The 25,769-nt window shown below is 42.4% G+C and overlaps 1 protein-coding gene across 1 annotated transcript in view; it reads left to right on the forward strand.

The window, feature by feature from the left end:
- The window catches only part of LOC141776932 (voltage-dependent calcium channel subunit alpha-2/delta-2-like), a 70,774-nt gene that overhangs the window by 32,633 nt on the left and 12,372 nt on the right, over positions 1 to 25,769 (forward strand). Inside the window, exons 9-24 of the mRNA XM_074650795.1 lie at positions 37 to 221; positions 2,661 to 2,711; positions 3,041 to 3,140; positions 4,569 to 4,730; positions 7,082 to 7,192; positions 8,036 to 8,114; positions 13,139 to 13,188; positions 16,046 to 16,135; positions 17,426 to 17,494; positions 18,060 to 18,134; positions 18,226 to 18,300; positions 18,424 to 18,495; positions 18,642 to 18,713; positions 18,892 to 18,953; positions 20,818 to 20,894; positions 21,978 to 21,992. Of these exons, the coding sequence (XP_074506896.1) occupies positions 37 to 221; positions 2,661 to 2,711; positions 3,041 to 3,140; positions 4,569 to 4,730; positions 7,082 to 7,192; positions 8,036 to 8,114; positions 13,139 to 13,188; positions 16,046 to 16,135; positions 17,426 to 17,494; positions 18,060 to 18,134; positions 18,226 to 18,300; positions 18,424 to 18,495; positions 18,642 to 18,713; positions 18,892 to 18,953; positions 20,818 to 20,894; positions 21,978 to 21,992 (1,345 nt within the window). The remainder of the gene's footprint in view (positions 1 to 36; positions 222 to 2,660; positions 2,712 to 3,040; positions 3,141 to 4,568; positions 4,731 to 7,081; positions 7,193 to 8,035; positions 8,115 to 13,138; positions 13,189 to 16,045; positions 16,136 to 17,425; positions 17,495 to 18,059; positions 18,135 to 18,225; positions 18,301 to 18,423; positions 18,496 to 18,641; positions 18,714 to 18,891; positions 18,954 to 20,817; positions 20,895 to 21,977; positions 21,993 to 25,769) is intronic.

Raw genomic sequence — 25,769 nt, forward strand, 5'->3', positions numbered from 1 at the left:
TGGGCATGCTCAGTTAATCGACCTCTTGCGTGGCAGTGCTGGTGCCGAGTCTCTGTTCCATCTGGGGGTTTCAGGCAGCTTTTTCTGTGGCCCAGGTTGTGTCTGAAAAACGGATTTGAGCAGCCCAGGCGGCGTGCTCGGGGACGTCACTTCAACGAAGGGTCAGGGGTCATGCTGCAGGTTGGAGTGGCTCCTGCCAGTGAGTGGGAGCGGCGAGACTTGTGAGAGCAGTGTGCGAAGCCTACCGGGGCTCTGTTGCTCTACCTCCGTATCAGCTTGGCCGAGCATAAGAAAAGAGCCTCTCTGGCCCACAGGCAGCTGGCTTCTCTCCACACTCAGCGGAACGGCTGATAATCAGCAGAAAGAGACCCCTGATGATTACTCTGCCTCTGCCTAAGACGGCTGCTAACTGCTTGCCTGCTCACTCCTCAGAATGTCAAACTAGTCCTCACATTTGAAACCCCCCCCGTCCCCCATCCCCCTCCGCAGTGTGCTATAGAAAAGCCTACAATGTCCATCAATCTCCGCTCTCTTTGTATCAGGGGTAAATGTGAATTTAATTGCCATTGGAACAGAATGAGGGATTTTTTGATTTCTCTCTGTATGTCATCCTCTATCAACCGTGGACAGATGTTACGTGCTCGCCTCTTCCAGGACACAAGTTGTCTGGCCGTGCTAGTTCAGCTGTGGCCCGACGCCGTGCCGTGGCCGACACACACCCAGAACTGCCTTATAATAAGAGTTGCTTTGCAGCAGAAGCATAATTGTCACATTGAGCTCCCCCTCCCCCCAACAAAGGGACCGCCAGAGTAGATAATGTGTTTGACGCCCAACTGATGAGTCATCAAAGGAGCAGAATCGTCAGCTATCTTATTTTACTGACAGCACTTAGCTCAGCACAGGTCAACACCACTCAGGCTGCTCCTTCAAGACTTTATACAAATTTCAAGTGACTATATAAAGCACATTAGACCGATGAGTCACCATAGCGTTACTGCAACAAAAAAAAACTTCTTTAGAAGTAATTGATGCTCATTTTAACTCCTAAAATGTTTTTTGTCTTTAAATAATTTCAAAAGTAGAGACTTGTGTTTCTTGAAATAATTATCAGTATCTTAAATAATCAAGTAAGGTACTACAACAAAGTGATCATTTGATTTGGGAAGACCTATTTGATGGTATTGATAATAGAGTGTGTCAACATATTGGCTTTAAGACTTATAAAGGGTTAAGCAATGACTTTGATTAAGCGTCACCTGTATCACCTAATATCTGAATTAAAAAAACTGTTTTAACGCAGAACACAAAAAACCTTAGCCCTCATCAACATAGTAAGAATTGGGTTATACAAATCCTCTGGTTTTGTACCTTTTAGACTCGGTACTAGGCTTTACAGAGATGGCTTATGTGCTTACAGTAGGAGGTTGGACAGCTCCGTGCAGGCCACTTTTAGTGAATGTGTTCATAAACTAGCATTTACTTTGGCTTATGCAGTAAGTTGATCTATTGATTTTTTTTTTTTTAAGAAAACTTGACTTTTAAAAGGTTAAGCAACGACTTTGATTAAGCGTCGCCTGAAATGAGGAGATTCCAACAACATCAACACGTCTCCAGCACAGCTTATTGTGGCCTTTAACTTATAATGTCACATTCTTGGAAAAGACAGAATAAACAAGCTAATTTAAGAAGTATATAAGATAAATGGTAATATCTGCATTTCAAAAACCTGTTTAAGCACAAAAAATCTTAGCCCTTATAAACATAGAAATAACTGTGTTATATGAATCCTCTGTTTGGACCAAAGATATTGAGTTTTGCACCTTTTAGACTCGGTATTGGGCTTTACAGAGATGTCTTGTGTGCTTACAGTAGGAGTTTTAACACCTTAAAGTGACCATAAACTAGCAATTACTTTGGCTTATGCAGTATGTTGATCTATTGGATATTTTTTTTTTAAAGAAAATTGACTTTTAAAGGGTTAAGCAACAACTTCAATTAAGCGTCACCTGAAATAAGGAAATTCCAACAACATCAACAGGTCTCCAGCACGGCTTATTGTGGCCTGTAACTGATAAATAATGTCACATTCTTGATTAGGAAAGAAGAAACAAGCTAATTCAAGCAGGATATAAGATAAATAGTAATATCTGAACCTGTTTAAACACAAAGAATCTTAGCCTTTATAAACATATTAATAATTGGGTTATATGATTCTTCTGTTTAGACACAATATGTTAAATTTTGCACCTTTTAGACTCTGTATTGGGCTTTATAGAGATAGCTTGTGTGCTTAGGAAGTTGGACAGCTCCGTGCAGGCCACTTTCAGTGAATATGTTATTAAATACTTAGACCACAAACTAGCAATTACTCTGGCTTATGCGGTAATTATTTAGACTAGGCATTGTTGTTCAGTAAAGAGGAGTATCTCTGTTGAAGTCAGCCGACAGTAGCTGGAGCCAACACTGAAGTATATAACACAACTTATTAACTCTTCTAAGCACATAAGCCTTTTCAGTATTCCGTGGCTTAAGTGGGCTCAGCCGTGGTCGCTCCATATTATCATGGCTCGGCTCATTGTGACTTTGGCTCCTTTCTTTAATGCCAACTCTCAAAGATTATGGGAACAAATTAAAGTCCGTTCTTTGTGTCTTTTGTACAGGTATATCCAAGGTGCATCGTCTCCAAAGGACATGGTCATCATTGTGGACGTGTGAGTGTCTTTACTCCCTCAGTCTGTCTCCCCTTTCCACATTTTCCCCCTGGCGGGAGTGGATGTCTGCTTCAAAGGGCGCTAGTGCCACCTGTTGGACTGAGGAAAAGTTAGAGGGAGGCGAACGCTGCTCATTTTCTCACCTTGATTGAAGTCCACTTGCCATTGTGTCACCATCTAAAACATGTAGATTTTGAATGCATGCCTAAATGTGAAAGGTCTAGTGAGAAAACGGTTAAACCTGTCCCTCACAAGTTAGGAAAATGGACATAAGCAGGATGAGGACTTATCTTTTTCATAACTGATCTAAGAGTGTGACTTTTCTGCAGGAGTGGAAGTGTTACCGGACTCACTCTGAAGCTGATGAAAACCTCCGTGGTGAAGATGCTGGAAACTCTATCAGATGATGACTATGTGAACGTGGCCAGGGTGAGTACAAGCTTGCAAGCATGATTTGAAAATGAATGATACAAATCACTCCTGAAAGCACCACTAACACAAATATTTGTCGTATTCATTAAGCAGGTGGTAATCAAGCAGGGAGTCAGTGAACGCTCCCACTGCTCCCAGTTGTTTGCTCTCAGTGGAAACACTGCACTTCCCTCATTATAGCATATTTACTTTTCCTGCACCACCGTTGTCCGAGTGGGATTGTGCCCGTCTCTCTCTCTCTCTCTGCTGATTACCAAGTTTTCTATTAGGACTAATGTTTAGGGAAACGTTAACTTCATCCTATATTGCAGGACGGACACACACACACACACACACAAACACATCCACATGCTTGGTGTGGTGGCTCTGTTTGGAGACTTCCTTCGGTAATCCTTCATAATCCATTGCTCTTAGCCACTGTATGCCTCTAAATCCCAGCTCTAAGAGCAAGAAATGAGCATGGTAATCTGGGTGGGAACGCATCTGATTTCACCCCTATAAAGAAAGTGAGGGCTTACAAAAGCTTGCTGTGAATTATTTGCAAACACAAAAGACATTAATGACCAAAAATTAACTGAAAATAATCATCAAACTTCCGTCAATGCGATCTACATGCTTCAGCACTTTTCTTTATGACAAACTGTGGCCTCACTTCTTTAATGGTGATTTAATTAGTTATAATAATACAGACTTTATTTCTTAGGACTTTTTTTTATTCGTTATAGATAGTAGATGTAAAACCCAGCTTGTTTTTTCTTAATCTTGTTTCACAGCTACTGTATTTCCTCACATAATGTGATATTAAGAAGTGACACAGTGATGAATATCGAATATGTGGCTCTAAATACTTTGCTGCGTTTGATTTCGGTGTCTGACAATTTAAATATGACAACACCAACCTGTGAGAAATGCCAGCTTTTCTCGCACGTAATGTTTTACATCAATCTGTCCTGAAAATGTCAGTAGATTTTGAGGTTGACCTTCAAGAGGAAACAGCATTTGAAACCCTGCTATTACAGACATTGCTGCTAATATTGTAATCGCGCATAGACACTACACACAAGCAGGAGAATATACGCCACACACAAACCTGCACACACACACACACACACACACACACGCAGAGTTTTAGGCTAATTTGGTGGATGAGATGAGACAGATGATATTACCTTGGCTGGGTTTCTGTTCAGTGGTTTGCACTGGCGTTGCAGGTGCACCAGTTCTTTGTGTGGAAAGTTGTAATTACCAGCGTTTACTGCCAGCCAGAGAGTAGCAGGGCAGCTTACATCTGCGCACACCCACGTCTGCATCCTGCCGCCATGAACTACGCACACAAACACACAGAGACACACGGTCTTACAACAGTTGGACACAAATTAGAATGCACATTTTGCTCACGTGCGTGTTTGCATTTCCCCCTTCTAGTTCAATGAGAAGGCCGATGCTGTCGTTCCATGCTTCAGGACTTTGGTCCAAGCCAATGTTCGGAACAAGAAGATCTTCAAGGAGGCCGTCGGGCATATGCAAGCCAAAGGAACCACAGATTACAAGTCTGGCTTCACGTTTGCCTTTGAACAGCTTCTCAATGTAAGCGCCAACAAGCCTTTCAGGGAAGGGCAACGCAAGGGTGGATGTTTGTCTGTGGCGGAGGAATCGTGTGCCTCCAGAAAGCCTTCAGTAACATGCTGGAACTATGTGCTAAAGCTCCAGCATGTTATTATACGTCCTGTCAGATCCAGTTAATAAAACCAGATTAACGGTGATAAAACAGTGCTGACAGTGAGCGGTCCAGGTTTGTGTAAGACATTTCCAGAGTTCTGTCGTTGTCGAAGGTAGGTCTGATAATAGCCGCCGTTGCGACGGAGTGACGCTAGCGTTTGCAGCAGCCAGCGCCGTCGTGAGGTCTGTCAGCAGCAGGCGTCCACGTGCTCTCGACACAGGTGCTGCCTCAGCTCCGTATGCTGCTGTGTATTTTAAGAGGCTGCCACCCTAATGGGCTCTGATGGGATGATTGATGAGCGCAGCCCAGAGGAGATCAGCCACAGACACTTTATATTCCTCTGGTGGGCTTGGAGGCATAGAGCCAAGTGCCAGCTGCCCCCCCATTCACTCCCCACCCCCACACTCCCCCCCATCCCTTGCCAGCAGAATGAGAAATAAAAAGGCCCGTTTAATCGCTGTCTGTGGCAGACCCACTCCCGTGATTGGTGGCAGAAGCACAATAAAAATATGTAATTGTAGCAATATTATTTATCTTTATTAGAATCTTGTCAGATTGACATGCCACTGGCCTGCATATCAATGGCAGCTGCTGTGCAGGCAGGCGGGGGGAGTTTGTATCAAAGCTGAATGCTAAAAAGTGGTGCGTGGCTATGAGCATATACTGCTGAAATCTAATTTAACGCTAGAGTAATATTGTATACTTCAAATGAAATCCTAAAATTATGATGATATGGGGGAGGAACCCGGGTAGGAAATCTGTAACCGAAGCTTAGATTGGTTTATTGCAACTAAATGTAGTATGTGAAAACTATGATGTGGACGAAGAATAATAATTTTACCTCAGTATGGAGGGAAACATATTTCCAGGGGTAAACAAAAATATAGAAAGAAGGGGTTCTTTCTATCTGCTCATACGATGCATTAGTAGACTACGCTTAAACACTAAAGATGTGAATTCATGTTAGAGTGGTTGTTACACTGAGTAATGTTACACTGGAAATTTACCAGGTTAGCCATCAGTAATAAATAATAAATACAACCACATACGTACCCGCACACTTATGTAAACATAAGGGACAGTACCTTTATTTGAAGTATTTGATCATTTTAAAGAACGGGTTTGGTACATGGCAACAAGTAGAGCTTTACATCATCGGGAGCAGACATTATCAAAAGATATAGTATCGTAAGTAGAGAAAAGAAAGAACAGATAATAAAAATAAGTAGCACAAACAAAAGTGGAAGACCCAGTCCACAATGAAATAAAATAAAAAGGAGAACAATCTGATACACAGGAGATTCGTAGCAATAAATTAAATCTAAATAGACATAAATTGATTTTTTTAATGAAAAAGGGTCCTATGCAGAGATCCCATCTTCCAAACTACCTTTTAATCTACTGAGGTGAGATTTATGGAGTGGATCTACTAAGATCTCTACCGTTGCATCCATCCAATCTTTAATTCTAGGTCTAATGTTTTGAAATAATCCTGGGAGCTTTAATCATATCTGCTAATAATTAAAAAATACACAGTTTGATTGATTTGGTATTTGCAATCTGCCCCATACATGTAGTAAGTTTAAATCAGGAGTTAAATAGATTGCTGATTGATCAGTAATGGTTTAATCAATGTACATTCCCATATACAATACAGGAAGGTCCCTACTTAATCAGTTTTACCCTACGGAGTCTTGATGCAAAATATCAGTAACGCTTTACTTTAACCCTCCCTTCCACTATTTAGCATTAATAACCAGTATACAAACACTTAATAAATGGTCTATGACACTGAAATGTAGTTATAAGCAGCTATAAGGACATTTTTAAGTGTTTAATAATGTACACTATTTGTCAACACTTAAAACTTGTCTTAATAAGATATATGTGTTTAACTATATGGTCATTCCTTATCTGTTAATACACTTATGGGTGACAAATACATTGATAAACACTTGATATCTGCGTACAGCTGCATTATAGTGTGTTATAAACTATTTCATGTTTATATATAACTAAATATGATCTATGTAATATTTTGTATGTGTTATCTTCCCCCTCTGCTTATTTGACATCTATTTACCACAGCACCACACTGTTTTAAATGATGTGTTAGCATGATGACCTTCGCCTCTCATTCTTGTGTATGTACCTAACCTGTCTCCCCGCCTCTTTCTCTGCTCTTCTCTCCTCCCTCGTCTCTCTTCGTGTGCCACAGGAGAGCAGCGCCCCGAGGGCCAACTGCAATAAGATGATAATGATGTTTACAGATGGCGGGGAGGATCGTGCGCAGGAAATCTTTGAGAAGTACAACTGGCCCAACAAAACGGTGAGTCTGTCCCCAGAAGGCTGTTATCTATTCAGCTACATCGCTCTGCCATCCCGAGAGATCATGCGTGTCCAGGAACTGTCTTAGCAAGGGCCCCTTTTTCTCTCCTCCCCGTCTCCCACCGTATTCTGCTGACATGGTCTCATTATTGCACCGGCAGTTGTGTTAGTTATTCTGTCGGACATGCCAAGCACTCCAATCTGTGCACATAACTTCCTCTCCAAAGCTTTCTTCGCATGCATTTTCAATTTCGGATTTTTTCCTCTTGTGATTCATCTCTTTGGCCTTTCTTCCTCTCTCTCCCTCCATCTCTCTCTGTCTGTTTTCTCTTTCTTTCTCTCCTCTTCCGTCTCTTTTGTTGTTTTGCTGCTGGTGTTAACAGCTCTGACCTGCTGACTAATTAGCCACTTTATCATCAGAGCCTATGAAATTGCAGCCAATAGATACTCAGTTTGTGTCTTTGTTCCAGCCTCGCTTCCACTCCCACCCTCTCCTTTCCTTTTCCCCCACTCCACAGCCCCACCAATATTTATTCTTATATCCATTACTATCCGATCCCCTCCTGACGGCTGCTGTCGTACAGGAATAATCTGCAGTTTGACAACTCTCTCACTGCAGTCTTGTGTTGGAGACACTTGTGAGAGTTGACTGGGAGGCTAATCTAATCATACTCAAGATTTGTGCATTGTAGTTGTCACATGACAGTGGCCTTATTGCCATCCAGAAGGAGGTTTGTGTGACATTGTTTCGCTCTATTAGATGTCTCTGCTGTCTTTGCCTGGTTTTATTCTGGCATTGATGGTTCATTTTTTTTTCTACCATTTGTCTTTTTCCTCCATCCAGGTGCGTGTGTTCACCTTCTCTGTTGGACAGCATAATTATGATGTCACCCCGTTGCAGTGGATAGCTTGTGCCAATAAAGGTATGTGGATGAGGTGTTTTTTTGTCAAAGCATATGTTTGTATTCAAAATATAAAAGAGAAACGTGGGTTGGTGCAGGGTTGTTGGTTTGATCCCTGCCTCCTCGTGTCCACATCGCTCCCGATAGTGATTTTATAGATACGCACACTTTTTCCATCATAATCCATCGGATACCTCCTGAGGAATACAGTGTTAAAGGAGCATTGTGGTGAATAACATCGTCTCAAGTCAATTCGTTCTCAAGTGGGAAATGTAAAACCCAGTCAATCTTAACAAAAGAGCTATAAATGAAAGTGTTGCATTTGTTCTTGAGAACACCTGAGCAGTACACAACAACAACTACACAACAACAACAACACAGGTGTGGTCTGCTCAAGAGTGTAGATTAAAAAGAAAGAGTCTCAGAACGTGTGCCATCACAAAGTTACAACTGTTTTGATACATCATTTTTCTGTACTCCCTTTCCCTGTCATTGGGGTACTGATCCTATCCCGGCATGATATGGGTAAAAGGTGCTCCTGTCAAATAGCTAACACTAGGGCCGCCCCCTCTTAGTCGATTAGTCGACTAATTGGTCGTTATGGTCTCAGTCAACTGAGATTTCTTCAGTCATTTTTTATGCGTTTTTCATGCTGAATGACGGATTTCTGAGAAACATATGAGCACGATTAAATCAACTAATCAATAAGTCGACAAAATCACGAGTGTTAGTTGACTAAGATTTTTTTTGGTTGAGGACAGCCCTAGCTAACGTATACTAGACAGACCATCTTCACACATACAGGCAGTTTTACTATGGGGGGGGGGGGTTGGATCAGTCTGACCCCACAACCTTCTTGCTGTGAGGCCAAACTGTCAATCGATTAAAACATTTAATCTCATGATTGTCTATAGTTAATCACGATTAAACACACATTTTTTTATCTGTTCAAAATGTACCATAAAGGGAGATATGTCAAGTATTTCCTACTCTTATCAACATGGGAGTGGATAGGTATGCTTGTTTTAAATATATTTAATATTGGAAATCAGGTAACAACACCAAACAATGACAGATATTGTCCAGAAACCCTCACAGGTACTGCATTCAGCATAAAACAATATGCTCAAATCATAACATGGCAAACTGCAGCCCAACAGGCAACAACAGCTGTCAGTGTGTCAGTGTGCTGACTTGACTATGACTTGCCCCAAACTGCATGTGATTATCATAAAGTGGGCATATCTGTAAAGGGGAGACTCGTGGGTACCCATAGAACCCATTTTCATTCACATATCTTGAGGTCAGAGGTCAAAGGACCCCTTTGAAAAGGGCAGTGACAGTTTTCCCTCACAAAAAAATATCAAAAATTTGGAGCGATATTTAACGTCCTTTGCGACGAGCTAGTATGACATGGTTGGTACCGATGGATTCATTAGGTTTTTTTTAGTTTCACGTGATACCAGTATCTTCACTCTAGCTTTTTTGTTTTGAGGTAAATATTAATAGAATAAATTAAATATTAAAACCTGCTTGCCCCATTACAAACCCATCATCACTAAAATGTATCTTACTGCGCATGATGTTCAAATCAATATTTTATTAATTTAAAGCATCCAGAGTCCCTAAAATAACCCAGCAAAACAGGCAGTTCTGCCTCTGACAGGCCGCCTGACAGCCCATATGATTCAGCCGCTCTTCCTGTTAGCTACTTTGTCTGCATGAATCTCATCTTGACTCACCACATTTAATCCCAACCTAACTCCGGCTGCTGTTGCTGTGCTCAGTTTAGAACACTGTTATTTTGTTTTAATCCATAGCCCACTTCTCTTCCTCTCTTTTGTGGCTTGATTCAATATTGTTTCTTAGTGTTGCCGTTTATCTGAATCTGCTCCTTTATGAGGCCTTTAGCTGTCCGTATGAAGCCTCGGCTAACGGCTGCTGCTGATTAGCTTATTGCCAGTGGAGCCGAGTGCTTCAGAAGTATCTCCCCAGAAGTTGTTATTAATTAGCAGGAGGAGTCTGGTAGCAGGATGATTACCGTCCCATCTCCCTGTCAGGCTGGGGAAAGTCCGGGATTACGCCTCTGTGCCAACATGCTCTCTGCTGTTTGCGACTGTAGTGATTACCATGGTACTAAAGTCTATGCCAACATAAGACAATAGTGGTGACACGCCACCCTCAATGGGGCTGTCCTCTTATATCTTCAGTACTTATTACTCTTTGGTATCTCACTCCAGCAGAGCCAGCTCCCTTACACTTTCACAGGCCCTAACCCTTCACCCGTGACTCACACACATTGGACAAACAGCAGTAACACACACACAACTAGGCCACTCGGAGATGCTAGCTGTTGTCTCACTTGAGCTTCAATCCCATCTTAAGACGAAAGTAACCTCTCTGTGACTCTGAGGACAATGAAACCATTTCTCCACGCTCTCGCACGGTGTAACAAAATAGAAAACAGAAAGAGAGTTCTCTTGAAAGAAAATAGGTGAAATGGAGGATAAAAGCAGCAAATACAATATATACTGCATTGGTGATCCTAATACTTCCACAAAAGAACTGTTTATAATCCAAAAATAGGAACAAAATATCCCATAAATTCAAGATGGACATCCATAATAGAAGAATAGTTTTATTGGGTGAACTTACACCAGTGTATAGGGTGTCACAACAACAATCTTGATAAGAATACTGAATAGAAAGTAGTGCATGCTGGTCTACGTAGGAGGAAAATGCATACTCATACTTGACGCAGCATATGCTTTATAAACTACAACTAGGATTATGTCCAAAATGATAATCAGGATTATTTTGTTTAATAATGAGATCAGGATTATTTATCAGTTATTCATTAATTGTAGGGACAAAATATATTTATTGCACTTTCACATTTAAATAAACAGAACACTGCTTTGACTTCCACGTCTTGCCACATTCCTGCTAATGTACAAATCTTTGTATCAAAATAAGACTGGTCCTTATTCACAGTGTGTCTCATAGAAGCAAAATAAAATTGTACCAAAACTTTTTTACCCAAAATAAAATCAACAGAGCACTGCTTTTCACTTTCACGTTGTGCAACATTCCTGTTAATCAGGCTAACAACTCTTACAGCATCAAAATAAAACAAAAAAATGGCTGCAGTCCAGAGAGAGTAATATATATATATTACTCTCTCTGGACTGCAGCCACAACATTCTGGAAAGTTCTTCACAGTATGCCGCTGTAAGGTGCTCACACAGCGGCACGACAGCTCCCCAAAAGTGAAGCCAAAACATCTGGATCACCCCCTGGTGGCTGGCTGTTAGTTAAGGAAGCACTTATGAGCACATCTCTGGTAAACACCAGATTGAAAGTGGTGCTTTTGTGTGCTTCTTTGTGAAGAAATGCTGTTTTACAGATCCGTCGATTAAATCAACTAATCGATTAGTTGCCAAAGTCGTATGAGTGTTAGTCAACTAAGAATTTCTTTGGTCGAGGACAGCCCTAGCTAACACGTACGAGACAGACCATATTCCAACCCTGTCTCCCACACATTACGTTCTCATTCAACTAAACTGCATAACCAAAATACGTTTTATACAGGAATAATATACAGTAAAATACAGTTTAAAACACTATTAACGTTGTAAATGGAAACAAAACAAAATGAAAACGCAACAAAACAACTTAGTTAGGTTTAGTCAACAAAACTGCTTGGATAGTTTTAGGAAAAAAACCATCGTGGTTTGGCTTGAAATTACTTAAAAACAAAATGAAAACGCAAGAAATTGCTACGTTTCACATGGGACGTGAACACCGGTCTCCACGACAGCTCCCCAAAAGTGAAGCCAAAACATCTCAATCACCTCCGGGTTGCTGACTGTTAGTTTAGGGAGCGCTTGATTTGATATGCAGCAGAGTTTTCTCTGAGCGGAGCATTTTAAACGTCAATATCGCAGTTGATCGTGTTCATTTAATGGTGGGAAGCCAAAATTGTGTTTGCGATTGATATTCGATTCATTGTGCAGCCCCAACTATAACACCTACATACAATTACTTTATTTAGAAAGCACCATTTAGTCAAAAAAAGACATGATATATTTTAAAATAAATGGATGTGATATGTTTTATACATTAGTCCAAATGACCCAAATTACTTCATAAATCTGAGGATGCGATAGAGGAGGACTGACTTCGAATAGTACAGAGGCATTATGTAATGAGTTTTCAGAAAGAAAATAGCTTATTGATTAAATTCATAATTGCCCCTCACACAGCAGTCGTCCTGTTTTTAACTTGCACAGCACAGAGGAGATCTACATTACAGTCTGTCTATACTTTCCTCTCTTCACCTCTCGCCGAGCTTTGCCCTACACCCACAGATGCCACCTCTCTGGCACGCTGCCAAACACATTGGGACAAACCGCTGCTCCGAACAGAACTATAACAAATAGCTCTGCCCTGTCTGTGTGTGTATGTGTGAGCCATATAGGCTGTGTATGTATGTGCGTAATGTCAGCATGCTCAGATGTGCAAATGAATGAGACAGAGAAGGCAAATCTGGACACAAACCGCTGCGGCTCGGTGCATAATGTATCAAAATAATGAGAGTCATCTCAGCCTTTTAACATTCTGGGGATGCTGTCTCTATTTCGCCGCTCTTTGTATAAACACTCATGGCTTTAATAACTTGGGGAGCGGCGTGGTTATTGACCCAGTCGGTCACTCTCCTCCATTCCTAATCAGCGGCAGCGGTGCCTGAGGCTCAGCATTCCCAATGAGCCTCCACATTTACATCCCACAGCACAACCACGAGTGTTGGGAGGTCAGCGGCCACAAGCTCCACCGCGCCTGCTCGGCCCAACACCGTCAGCTGCGGATGATGGCGTTACGTGTAGCTAATAACACAGAAGAGATTAGACTCCAATCTGCAAATGGAAAGCTTTTGTACACACTATAACTGTTTAACTCGTGAAAATGTAGACAGAATATGACGCGGGCTGGATGCAGAGCTTTCTGTTGGAATAACATATTGATCCTGTGCTCTTCATCTGCAGGTTACTACTATGAAATCCCATCGATCGGAGCCATCAGAATCAATACCCAGGTAAAGTATATGGAGTGTGTACAAGCCCCTGATTGCACCTTTATGAATCCATAGAAAAAAATGCAATTTTAAAGCAGGAAGCTGGTCCATTCTTCCTTCACGGTTGCTTTGATGATAATTATACAGATTGTAGATAAGACAAAGGGACAGAAGACGACACAGCGAGATGACTACAGAAAGGAAGTGACAGAGCTGGAGATGGAGTGATAACAAATAGGGTTGTGGTCTTTCTATGAGAACGTTTCTGGACGCTCTGAAGTAAAGATCTCTCTTGCTCTCTTTCTATCACTTTCTCTTTCACACACACACCTCGGGTTCCTCACACACCCAGGGCCCTGACACGCCTCTCTTGCTCGAGGCTATACGAGCTTCTAGAGGCCCCTGGGATAACCTCATTCCAGCTGTAGAAATTGACTCAGTTGCTGGGAGGTGGCGAGCTACCGCACACCCCTCCTTCCCCTACCTTCTCCTCCCCCATCACCACCACCAACCCACCCCCCCCCTCGGCCCCGGTGAGCGATCCGGCACCAGAATATACTGTCAGCTCTTCCATTAACTCCAGCATATTTATATTCTGAGAACTGCCACTTACTCTAATAGGTTTTCTGAAGGTGGGTGACTACAGCTCTCTGTATAGGCCCAGAAGACACATTATTTAATCGCACTCTGCCCTTCAACATCACACACTCATCACATAGTCTCACTCGACTAACGGAAGTAACAGATGGACCATAGATGGCAAGAATATTATTATTCATACCGTCCTGAGTCATGCCATTATGTAGGAACAGTTTTGGAAATAAATTAGGGCTGTGTATCGGCAAGAATCTGGCGATACGATACGTATCATGATACAGGGGTTACGATTCAATATATTGCGATACATCGCGATACTGTAAGTAAGGTGATATATTGCGATTTTTTTAATCTTATTTTAGGAAAACTGCCATAATATAAAGAACACACCACCATATGCATAAAATCTGAGTAAGGAAAAGTTTACTTTTTTATTTTTTTATTTATTTAACCTTTATTGAACCAGGTTAGACCCATTGAGATTGAGAACCTCTTTTCCCAGGGAGGCCTGGCCAAGACGGTCAGCAGCAAGAACACAAAGTTGCAGACACAAATAGAGATAAAATACAATTCAAAAACACTAAAAGCTCTAAAATTTGCATTAAAAGAGAATTATCTAAAGACAAATAGGGGGACAAAAAGGAACTTTTCTGGGAGTCAGCTGTACAACAAGGGGCCTAAAAACATTGGAATGCAATAGAGTCTGCTTCTTAAGCAATCAGAACAGTGGGATCTGCATTTGCATTCATCACAGTCCAGTATCATAGCACTACTTTGAGAAGAAGATACAGTATCACAAAACATAATATCGCAATATAAAAAAATGACGATATTTTCTTACACCCCTAAAATAACTGTTGCTGTGTTTTGTGTTTCTGCGTAGTTATCTGAGACTGAAGTTCAGAGTGACCAATGTCATCCATTCTGCCTTCTTTGTATAGGATCTTTAGTTAGGATGTTTGTCTTTAGATTGAACATACCGATGAGTTCCCTCTCTGCGTTCATGGTTGTCACGGTACTCAGGGAGACAATAGCGTTTAATCAACGTGCAGAGATGCTGCTGGAGTATATATGGCTCCGGTTCCTTTGAACCACATATCTCCAGTTGCTGACTTTTTATGTTTCCTAGATTGTTCCAGCCAGGCGGAAAATTCCCCCCATATCCCGTGAAAAGGTCTGGCTGTCATTGTCCTGATGGAATATCTCCCTGTGGCGCGTTAAACTGGACTTTTATTGAGCTAATAATAGAATAGGTTACGCCTGTCAGCACCTCACTGTTCAGGAGATGGAAAAACAAACGGTCAAAAGCATAGTACTGAAATAGCTGTGCGCTTATACGGGGAGCCCCTTTTTGTGTGTTGAGGGGAGACACAAGGGTTCAGGAATCTGCGTTAATATTTCCCTTTGCGCTGCAAAATGGGTGGAAATTTGTCATCATGTGAAAAATAATGTTTTTAAAATTAGCGTTTGACCCCGAGAGAGCTGCTGCATTTCCACTGATCCTGTTATTACATTTACAATGTATTGTGTTGATACATAAAGATAGACATTTAGCATTATAACTCAGTGACTGCTGAATAGGATAGGAGGAATTTTGTGTTTTTGTAAATGTTGGCAAACGTATACAGTCAGTATAGTTAGAGAATAATGTCGCTGGTTTTTATAATAACAAGACGCTGAAGGCTCTCAGTGAGATTGTCCCAACCGAGCGGTTGCACATGTCATGAGGTCAATCACTCAATAATTTTACCAATTACACACCATCTCTAAAATGTCAAGAATCAATAGGTTGTTTACAAAAAAAGACATCTCAGCTGGTGTGCGCGTTGGCTCCTGAGAACAGCAGAATATGGTGAATATGATGTATTACCAGTAGACTTAACCCCTCACCTCTATTCACAATAGCTGTGGGACATTCTCATAGAGCCAGCGATGACAGTAGAGCCTCTGGGAGAAAGGCCTGTTTGCACGTCGTGCCACTGACACCCTTAATGTGTTTTTAATAGCTCCTTCATAATGATGAGAAACGGCCTTGAGTGGCTCAGGACTGGAGGCTTTATGGCTCCGCAGGACCGGGATGCTGCTGCTGGTGGCCCACTGGTTTATGTGGTGACAGAGAGGAGGCCGGTCAGGGTCTCGTAGTTTTATGACAGATGAACATTGGCTCTTCCAGCTCTTTGCTTTTAACGCCTTTACATGACGAGCGCTATAAACGTTTGTTTGATTGTATGAGTTTATTGTGTTTAGTCACACTAGCATGTGTGTGTTTTTGCTGTTGCAGGAGTACCTGGATGTCCTGGGTCGGCCCATGGCGCTGGCTAAGAATAAAGCAAAGCAGGTGCAGTGGACAAACGTCTACCAGGATGCTCTGGTGAGAGACAAGACACTTCATTTCATTACCCCTTAAAGTAACCATTATAGGATTTTCCAGTTACTGTATTTCTAATTCTATGTGTATTCATTTAGTCCATCTGCTTCTTTCGATGTGTAAATCACAGGGCTGTCAATCGATTCAAATATTTAATCGCATGATTGTCCATGATTAATCGTGATTAATCACACATTTTTAATCTGTTCAAAATGTACCTTAAAGGGAGATTTCTCAGGTATTTAATACTCTTAATACTTAGTGGACAAATATGCTTGCTTTACGCAAATGTATGTATATATTTATTATTAGAAATCAATTAACAACACAAAACAATGACAGATATTGTCCAGAAACCCTCACAGGTACTGCATTTAGCATATAAAATATGCTCAAATCATAACATGGCAAACTGCAGCCCAACAGGCAACAACAGCTGTCAGTGTGTCAGTGTGCTGACTTGACTATGACTTGCCCCAAACTGCATGTGATTATCATAAAGTGGGCATGTCTGTAAAGGGGAGACTCGTGGGTACCCATAGAGCCCATTTACATTCACATATCTTGAGGTCAGAGGTCAAGGGACCCCTTTGAAAATGGCCAAGACAGTTTTTCCTCACCAAAATTTAGCGCAATTTTGGAGCGTTATTTTACCGTCTTCATGACAAGCTAACATGACCTGGTTGGTACCAATGGATTCATTAGGTTTTTCTAGTTTCATATGATGCCAGTATCTTCTCTCTAGTTTTAAAACTGAGCCCGCTACAACCTCCGAAAGATCAATTGCGTTAATGCGTTAAAGAAATAAGTGGTGTTAAAACAAATTTGCTCGTTACCTTTCACAGCCCTAGTGAGTCATACGCAATTGTTAAAGATATTCAGGTGATGACCTCGTTATAAATTCACAATCATAATATCTTTTTTTAGGAAAAGCCATACTTTTATTTGGCATCTTTCTGTGGATGTATTATTTTTTTTAAATATTTGTCTACATGAAAATGTTGCAAATAAGACTTTTAAATTGGTCCAAATATAAGCACGGTTTCTGTTACGCTGTCTTATAAGGATAGTATAAGATTATGTCATCACAGTTTATTATTTTTATCCTACAGGTAGTTCTGATGTCACAACCTTTTAATCTATTCAATTTCACTTTATAGTTTTTTCAGTTATTTTAGAATTTCAGTAGATTTATTTGCATATATTGTGTTTATTTGTTTGGATTTTATTATATAAAGCTCTTTGAATACATAACATAACCTTTTTAATTGGACTTCTACTATGTGTTACCAGGGTTTGGGTCTTGTCATCACTGGGACGATGCCGGTCTTCAACCTCACTATTGATACTGTGAGCTCTCAGGTAAAAACACAACACATGCAACACAAGACATGGAGCTTAAAATAGCTGGACTTTTGTTCACTTACACAGCACACATTATGACTCATACCCCGGCTCATCCTTCATATTAATGAGCCTTTACCTTCATCATTATGTAAGAACAATGTTTTTTATCGTCACTCATGTGGTTAAGGCTACACAAGCTTATTCAAACAGAAACAGGAGTTGGTGTAGCAGGCGGGCTTTGGGTTTTATTTTGCGTCTCTTTGCTGTTGTTGACCATCATCAGTCATTTGTAATGGCGTCCACCCAGCTGCTGCTCTTCTAGGCAACACCTCCCCCCTGAGGTGACATCAGACATCACAGCCACCCGCCTGTAGTATCTGTTATCATCCGGAGAGCACATCCAGTTTTCAGTATCCATGACCAAAGTATTTATTCTGAGTTTATTATACCGGCTTGATGCCGCCGCCCGATTTAAGATTGACTGACATTTGGAGATGTTCTCAGTACTCTCACTGCACAGCTACCAGCTCTCTGTGATTCTCTGGTGCCATAATGATTACCTCATATGTTCTTCCTACAGAACCAGCTCATCCTCGGAGTCATGGGAGTCGATATCGCAATCAACGAAATCAAAAGGAAGACACCTACATACAGAGTGAGCATGTCGTACACTCAGTTACGCTCTCATGTCACTTTCATTTTGATGAATATTGAATCACAGCTCCATTCACTCTTTTTATGTGCAGCTTGGAGCCAATGGCTACACCTTTGCCATCGACCCGAATGGCTACGTTCTGCTGCATCCCAACCTGCAACCCAAAGTACGTCCAGCTATCTAATGAGATGACGTGCTTCTGAAGCCAAATTTGGACATTTCTTTTTCCTGCTGACTGGCGTTAACTCTCCTCCTCCGTCTTCCCCTGCTTTCTCTCTCTCTTGTTCAGATCATTAACTTCACGGAGCCCGTCACTCTGGACTTTCTGGATGCAGAGCTGGAGGACAGCAACAAGGAGGAGGTAAAAACACAACTTCTCTGAAACATCATCATTACATGTGTTTAATAATATACATTTCATTTTTTTATTTGTCCGTTGTTTTCCCCCTGTGATGTACCTGTACGCTGTTCTCACGCTGCGGCATCTCTCCCTCTCTCTTTTCCCAGATCCGTCGACAGATGATTGATGGCAAACCAGGGCAAAGGAAAATCAAGACGCTCATTAAGTCAGTTGATGAGGCAAGTCATCAATATATGAGACTCAATCATGATCCAAAGTAGCACCTTCCTGAATGGTGTTGTAATGAACCTGAATGACTCAGTATGTTTAGGATCTGTTGTTTCCCGCCAATTACGGGAAGAGAGATGTGCTGAGGATGCGGCGGCGTTACTTATTTCTCTCTGTGGTTGTCAACAGAGGTACATCGACGAGGCCATGCGGACGTACACGTGGACGCCTGTGAACGGCACAGATTACAGGTAAGTTTGAAATTAAACATGCATCGACTTGAAACTGGGAGTGAAATCCAACTTTGATGCTTTTGATTCGTCCAGTTTGAGTCTCAGATTTACGGCGCAGCGTTTGTTAACTGTAGCTTCTACCATCATAGACTCAACATATCACTGAATAAAGGTCAACTTCTGCATTTGCTTTCTGTATTTGCATTAAATAATTCATTTGAAACACCCAAATTAAAGAACAGTTCTTTCCCTTTCTCGTAAAAACCTTCCACATTACTCTAAGCAACGATTAATTGCAGAGTTTATTCATCTTAAAACTTGGTTGAACATTTGAGGTTGCATCGTAATGACATTTCCTCCAGGCAACGCTTTGCAAATTACAGTTTATGATATTCAATAGTCCTACAAATGCCTGATGTGTGTTTTTTATTACATCTGCTGGCAGTGTGCCTAGTCAAGGCCGACTCCATATCAGGCTTTCTCTGCACCGTTCTATTTATTTCAACTCAAAGGGAGTGTATTTAACAACCCGTGTGTGTTACTGTAATGGCCTGCAACAGTTAAATCTACTCTAAGCAGACATTCAAAGCTCCGCTCTGTCATGCTTCCTACACTTTACAGTTTAGGGACTTTCTTTGCTCGTAAAACTGGTGAAGTCGGATGCTTCTTTAAATCTAAATGAGCTTTATATTACAGATAGTCGACTGCAGCTGTGGCTCAGTCTGAACCTGATACTGTCACAGCCTGATTTTCTATCTGTTCCAATTAATCCTCTTACTGGGTTATATTTTAGCTTTGTATGGCACCACAGATTAAGAGATGGGACATGTTTTTTCCTCTCTTTAATTTCTGGCTTTGGTAGAAGAGTAAATACTTAGTAACATAAAGAATATGTAGGTCAAACGACGACACTGTGAGGATGGCATTTTACAAAGTGAAAATGATATTTTTTCTTTTGTTTGAACCCCCTTGAAGTTTCATTTGACTTAAACAGAAACACCATCAGCGATGTGCGTAAATATCAAGCAATCACGAGTGTACTCGCTTTGCATTGGAACGGGCACCGGCCTTCGGGTGGCATCGACGACGTGCCAGCTGTGTATTCTGATTATTTGATTTCATCCTCTGAATTGGAGACTTGAACTTCCTGGAAAACTGCATCTTCACGGCTACTTACTTTAAGAAATTAATAATTTTGACACAAAAATGATCCTCCGGAGTCTGACATCAGAACTGCGGCTATAGCAACGGTCTGTTATACATAGCAACGGTCTGCTATAAAGAAATAACAGACCGTAGAACGCCGTGATTGACCAATCAGAATCGAGTATTCAACGAAGCTGTGTAATAATGAATAATAAGGCATCATATTTCAATTGTTATATTTTGCGAGTATAGTATAGTTTTCCTCTGAAGTAGAAGTACACAGTAAGCAGTATTCAGTTGAGTTGCATATTTTTAAAGTGCTTTGGGGGCCATTTCGGGGTACAAATTAGTTAGAATAGTGACATAATTCAATATTTTATCTAGTTATTTTATCACCTTACAATCAGTGGAGGACTATGAAACCATTGACAGGAATGTGTTTCACATTGACACATTTGCACGTGTGCATCTTGTGTGAGTGTGTGCATACACAAACAAAACAAGGATAATAATAACATTCCTCCATTGTGCTACGAGCGGTCAAAAACTCCACAGGGTACCTTTAAGAATGATCCCTCACACATCCCATTAAAGAGGTAATGATACCATTTCATGGGACCTTTAAACTGGTTGTAAGTGAGCGTGCCCGGCTGGCTGGCTGTGTGTGTTCGTATGTTTATAGAGTTTATATGTGCATTCATAACCTGATTTTCTGCGTCTGCCTCATTAATCTCAGTCTAGGGTTGGTACTGCCCACATATAGTGAGAACCACATCAAGGCCAACCTGAGTGACCAGATCCTTCAGGTGCAGTGTAAGTACCCAGGAATACCCAGCATCCTTTGCTCTCTCTCGCCTTCGCTTTCTCTCTCTCTCTCTCCACTCCTTCCTCCTCCTCTCTCTCTCTCTCCCGAATATGACCTTATGCTCTTACTCAGTCCTTTGTCCTGGGTCTTCAACATCATCATAGGGAGTGTCCGAGCAGCGTGGCCCCCCTACTCTCCCCCCCGCCCCCTCTCTAGTCTCTCTGATAGGCAGGATCTTACCTGAGTCCCCCGACTCCTCTACTGCCCCCTGTTCCCTCCTGTCTTCATGCTGTGCTGTAAAATGGTGATGTTTTTTCTTCACACTGGCTGAAGAAAAAAATAACTGAACAGACAGAAAGGTGAAAGCTGTGGTTTTACTGTGTTACTCAGGTGAAAATAATGGTGACTCTCGTGCTATTATTTTTTTTGCCAAATGCTCTCGCCTCTTCTCCACCAAGTAATGATTCTGAAGCATCTGTGTTTAAAGTATTTGATGTTCTGAAGAAACTGTGAAAACACGCATGCTTTTCACTCCTTATGATGAGTTTTATGATTTTGGGGAATTTTTCCTTCTGTTATGTGTGTGATTTATTTTACTTTATTTTGGTTAGATTGTGTGAGATGTTTCTCAGCTTTGGAATCATTCAGTATATAAACTCCCACACGGCCCGGGATAAGGGCTCGTCTAATGTGGGAGTTTGGGTTTTTGTGGGTCTGAATGGGGACACATGTTGTCTCTCTCATTCTTTCTTTGTCCAGTTACTCCCCTCTTTTCCTGTTTCATTTGATTTTTCTTTTTTTTTGGTTATCTCTCACAGTTACTGGTTTTGTCTTTCCTGGATTTCCCTCTTTTTTTCTTTTTTTTTCCCTTTCTTCCGTTGGTTTTCCGTTTGCTCTTGCAAATAAGATGTTTGCTCTTCATTTCTTTTTTCTCTCTTGTCTTGTTTGACTTAAATTGGTTTCTTTCTTTCAAGAAAACAATATTTTTATTCAAACAGTAATTGAATAAAATATTGTCTGTGATCCCCCCCTTCCCACCCGACCCCCTGTTTCTTTTTCTTGCTCTCTCCTTCTCTGATGGATCCACACAGTGCCATACACCAAGGGCAAGTATACTCCATATTGGTCCACGTTCCCTTCCTTTACTTCCTACTCCCTACCGCTGCCTCCTTCCCACACCTCTCGTCCTTAACCTCTTCCTGCTGCCCCCTCCTCCTCCTCCTCCTCCTCCTCCTACCCTCACCTGTCCCAGCCTGCTTGCCTCTGTTCCTGCCCGTCCTGCCTTCAGGACTTCCTCCCTTTTTCCTCTTTCTCCTCCTCTTCCTCCTTGTATCCCTCCTTCTCCTCTTCACCCTCTTGATGCAGCTCAGATCCCACATCTCTCACGATGGCTCCTCCGGTCCCCAACCTCACCCTCCTCCCCACGTATCCGCTGCGAAAACAAAACACCTACTGCACCCAAGGAAGACAGATATTCATGTTCTCTGTTAAAACTTGTCTTTTGTCCCCCCTCTTAATCCTTTTCCTTCTGTGGATCGCTCCAAATGGGTTATGTCTGCCTCCTTTCTCTCTCTCTCTCTCTCTCTCTCTCTCTCTCTCTCTCTCTCTCTCTCTCTCTCTCTCTCTCTCTCTCTCTCTCTTCTCTCTCTCTCTCTCTCTCTCTCTCTCTCTCTCTCGTTCTCTCTCTCTCTCTCTCTCTCTTTGTCTCTTTCTTACATTTTTTTTTATTTTCTTTGACCGTATTTCTCCCTCTTCCTCATCTTCTTTCTCCATTTCTCTTTCACCTTCTTGTCTCTCTCTCTCTCTTTCTGTCTTTTTCTTACAGTGTCATTAGTTAATAAATGTCTTAACTAATTCTCACACTAGGGCTCAGGTGTTGACAGATCTTTAATTAGATGTAATAAAACCTCCCTCTTATTAGTGCAGTAGCTCATCAATTCATATTGAGCTTTCAGTAAAAGATTTTTAATTGTTTGCTGTAACATTTTCGGTAACACTTCATTTTACAAATGTCATGGTAATAAGGTGATAATTAGCAAGTAACCTATTTGAAATTTCTTTGGAATTACTGCCAAATTACCCCAATATTTACCTCAAAATGTATTGAAAATTAGTTTATTATAAACATTATTTAATAATTATATTCTGCTGTTTCCCAATACCTGGTAATTTTTTTTAATACATTTCTAGGATCCGCCCCATTTTAACTATTATAAGCTATTTTAGCATATAATTATTAAATAATGTTTATAATAAAGATATTTTCGATAAATTTTGAGGTAAATATTGGAGTAATTTAGCAGTAATTCCAAAGAAATGTCAAATAAGTCACTTTCTAATTATCACTTAATTACCATGAAATTGTAAAATGAAGTGTTACCACATTTTCATAATGTAGGAAGTTAAACACACCAAACTGAATGAATTAATTTTGTAGTGCTACAGTACACTTCAGCTATTATACTGCATCAGCACATACATATGTAAATACTGCTATTGATTTATAGTAGAGTAAATAGGGCTCTGTTGTGGTTATAATATGTTTACGTAGCTATACTTTATCATATAAAGAAAGCAGTTATTTAATGTTTGTTAGCTGCCGTAGTATCTGGTCTATATACTGTAGCTGGAGACGTTGCAGCCTGCAGACTGACCCCTCAGGGCTGAGCTGCGTCCTGCCCACCCAGGTCCTCCCATGTTGTCAGGTGTCAGGGTGCCGCTCGGCGCAGCGCCTGACATCCTGTGTCGTCCCTCTGTACACCCTGTCTCTCCATCGGCTTGTCTCCCTCCCTCCTCACCCCTCAGACTGCCAGGGGCACGGCCCAGCATTCCTCAGTTAAACCTGACCCCGGATGTGCACGGCATTGTGGGCGGAAAACTACCTGGGCACTCTATTCTAGCTCTGAAAAATTTCATTCCTCTGCTGTACACAGTTACAGGTCTTCTGGACATAATGAGAAAATCACAGGTTGGATTCGGGCGGTGGAAGGAGCACTTTGAGGAACTTCTGAATCCGACCAATACGCCCTCTATGGTAGAGGCAGAGCTGGAAGCTGATGGGGGACCATCATCAATTACCCTGGTGGAAGTCACTGAGGTAGTCAAACAACTCCACAGTGGCAAAGCCCCGGGGGTTGATGAGATCCGCCCAGAAATGCTGAAGGCTCTGGGTGGGGAGGGGCTGTCTTGGATGACACGTCTCTTCAACACCGCGTGGAAGTCGGTGACAGTGCCTAAGGAGTGGCAGACCGGGGTGGTGGTTCCCCTTTTCAAAAAGGGGGACCAGAGAGTGTGTGCCAATTACAGGGGTATCACACTGCTCAGCCTCCCTGGTAAAGTCTACTCCAAGGTGCTGGAAAGGAGGGTTCGGCCGATAGTCGAACCTCAGATCGAAGAGGAACAATGCGGATTCCGTCCTGGCCGTGGAACAACGGACCAGCTTTTCACTCTCGCAAGGATCCTGGAGGGGGCCTGGGAGTATGCCCATCCAGTCTACATGTGTTTTGTGGACTTGGAGAAGGCATATGACCGGGTCCCCCGGGAGATACTGTGGGGGGTGCTGCGGGAGTATGGGGTGAGGGGGGCACTTCTCAGGGCCATCCAATCCCTGTACGCCCAAAGCGAGAGCTGTGTTCGGATCCTCGGCAATAAGTCGGACTCGTTTCCGGTGGGGGTTGGCCTCCGCCAGGGCTGCGCTTTGTCACCAATCCTGTTCGTGATATTCATGGACAGGATATCGAGGCGTAGTCGGGTGGAGGAGGGTTTGCAGATCGGTGTGCTGAGGATCTCATCGCTGCTTTTTGCAGATGATGTGGTCCTGTTGGCATCATCGGTCTGCGACCTCCAGCACTCACTGGATCGGTTCGCAGCCGAGTGTGACGCAGTCGGGATGAGAATCAGCACCTCTAAATCTGAGGCCATGGTTCTCAGCAGGAAACCGGTGGTTTGCCTACTCCGGGTAGGGAATGAGTCCTTACCCCAAGTGAAGGAGTTTAAGTATCTCGGGGTCTTGTTCGCGAGTGAGGGGACGATGGAACGTGAGATTGGTCGGAGAATCGGAGCAGCAGGGGCGGTATTGCATTCGCTTTACCGCACCGTTGTGACGAAAAGAGAGCTGAGCCGGAAGGCAAAGCTCTCGATCTACCGTTCAATCTTCGTTCCTACTCTCACCTATGGTCATGAGGGTTGGGTTATGACCGAAAGAACGAGGTCGCGGGTGCAAGCGGCCGAAATGGGTTTCCTCAGGAGGGTGGCTGGCGTCTCCCTTAGAGATAGGGTAAGAAGCTCAGTCATCCGTGAGGGACTCGGAGTAGAGTCCTTGCTCCTTTGCGTCGAAAGGAGCCAGTTGAGGTGGTTCGGGCATCTAGCACGGATGCCTCCTGGGCGCCTCCCTTGGGAGGTGTTCCAGGCACGACCAGCTGGGAGGAGACCACGGGGAAGACCCAGGACTAGGTGGAGAGATTATATCTCTACTCTGGCCTGGGAACGCCTCGGGATCCCCCAGTCAGAGCTGGTTAATGTGGCCCGGGAAAGGGAAGTTTGGGGTCCCCTGCTGGAGCTGTTGCCCCCGCGACCCGATCCCGGATAAGCGGTTGAAGATGGATGGATGGAAGATGGATGGATGGATTCGCCGCAGACTCACCCGTTGAGGCTTTAATGATGGTTTTTGCTCGGTTTTGTCTGTGTTAGATGAAATGAAGTTGCCCTTACGACATGCCCTTCACAATGCAATGCATTTCCTCTGATTATGTGTCTCTCTGAGCCCTCTCCGCTGCCAGTCTGAGGGGTGACCACTTCCATCAGGACCTTCACCCACCTCCCCCTGCAATAGTTGGCCATGTTGATGCCTGCCTGATCTAAAAAGCACTCATTACGGATGATCT

This window comes from Sebastes fasciatus, chromosome 1 (genome assembly GCF_043250625.1).
Source record: "Sebastes fasciatus isolate fSebFas1 chromosome 1, fSebFas1.pri, whole genome shotgun sequence".
Lineage (NCBI taxonomy): Eukaryota > Metazoa > Chordata > Actinopteri > Perciformes > Sebastidae > Sebastes > Sebastes fasciatus.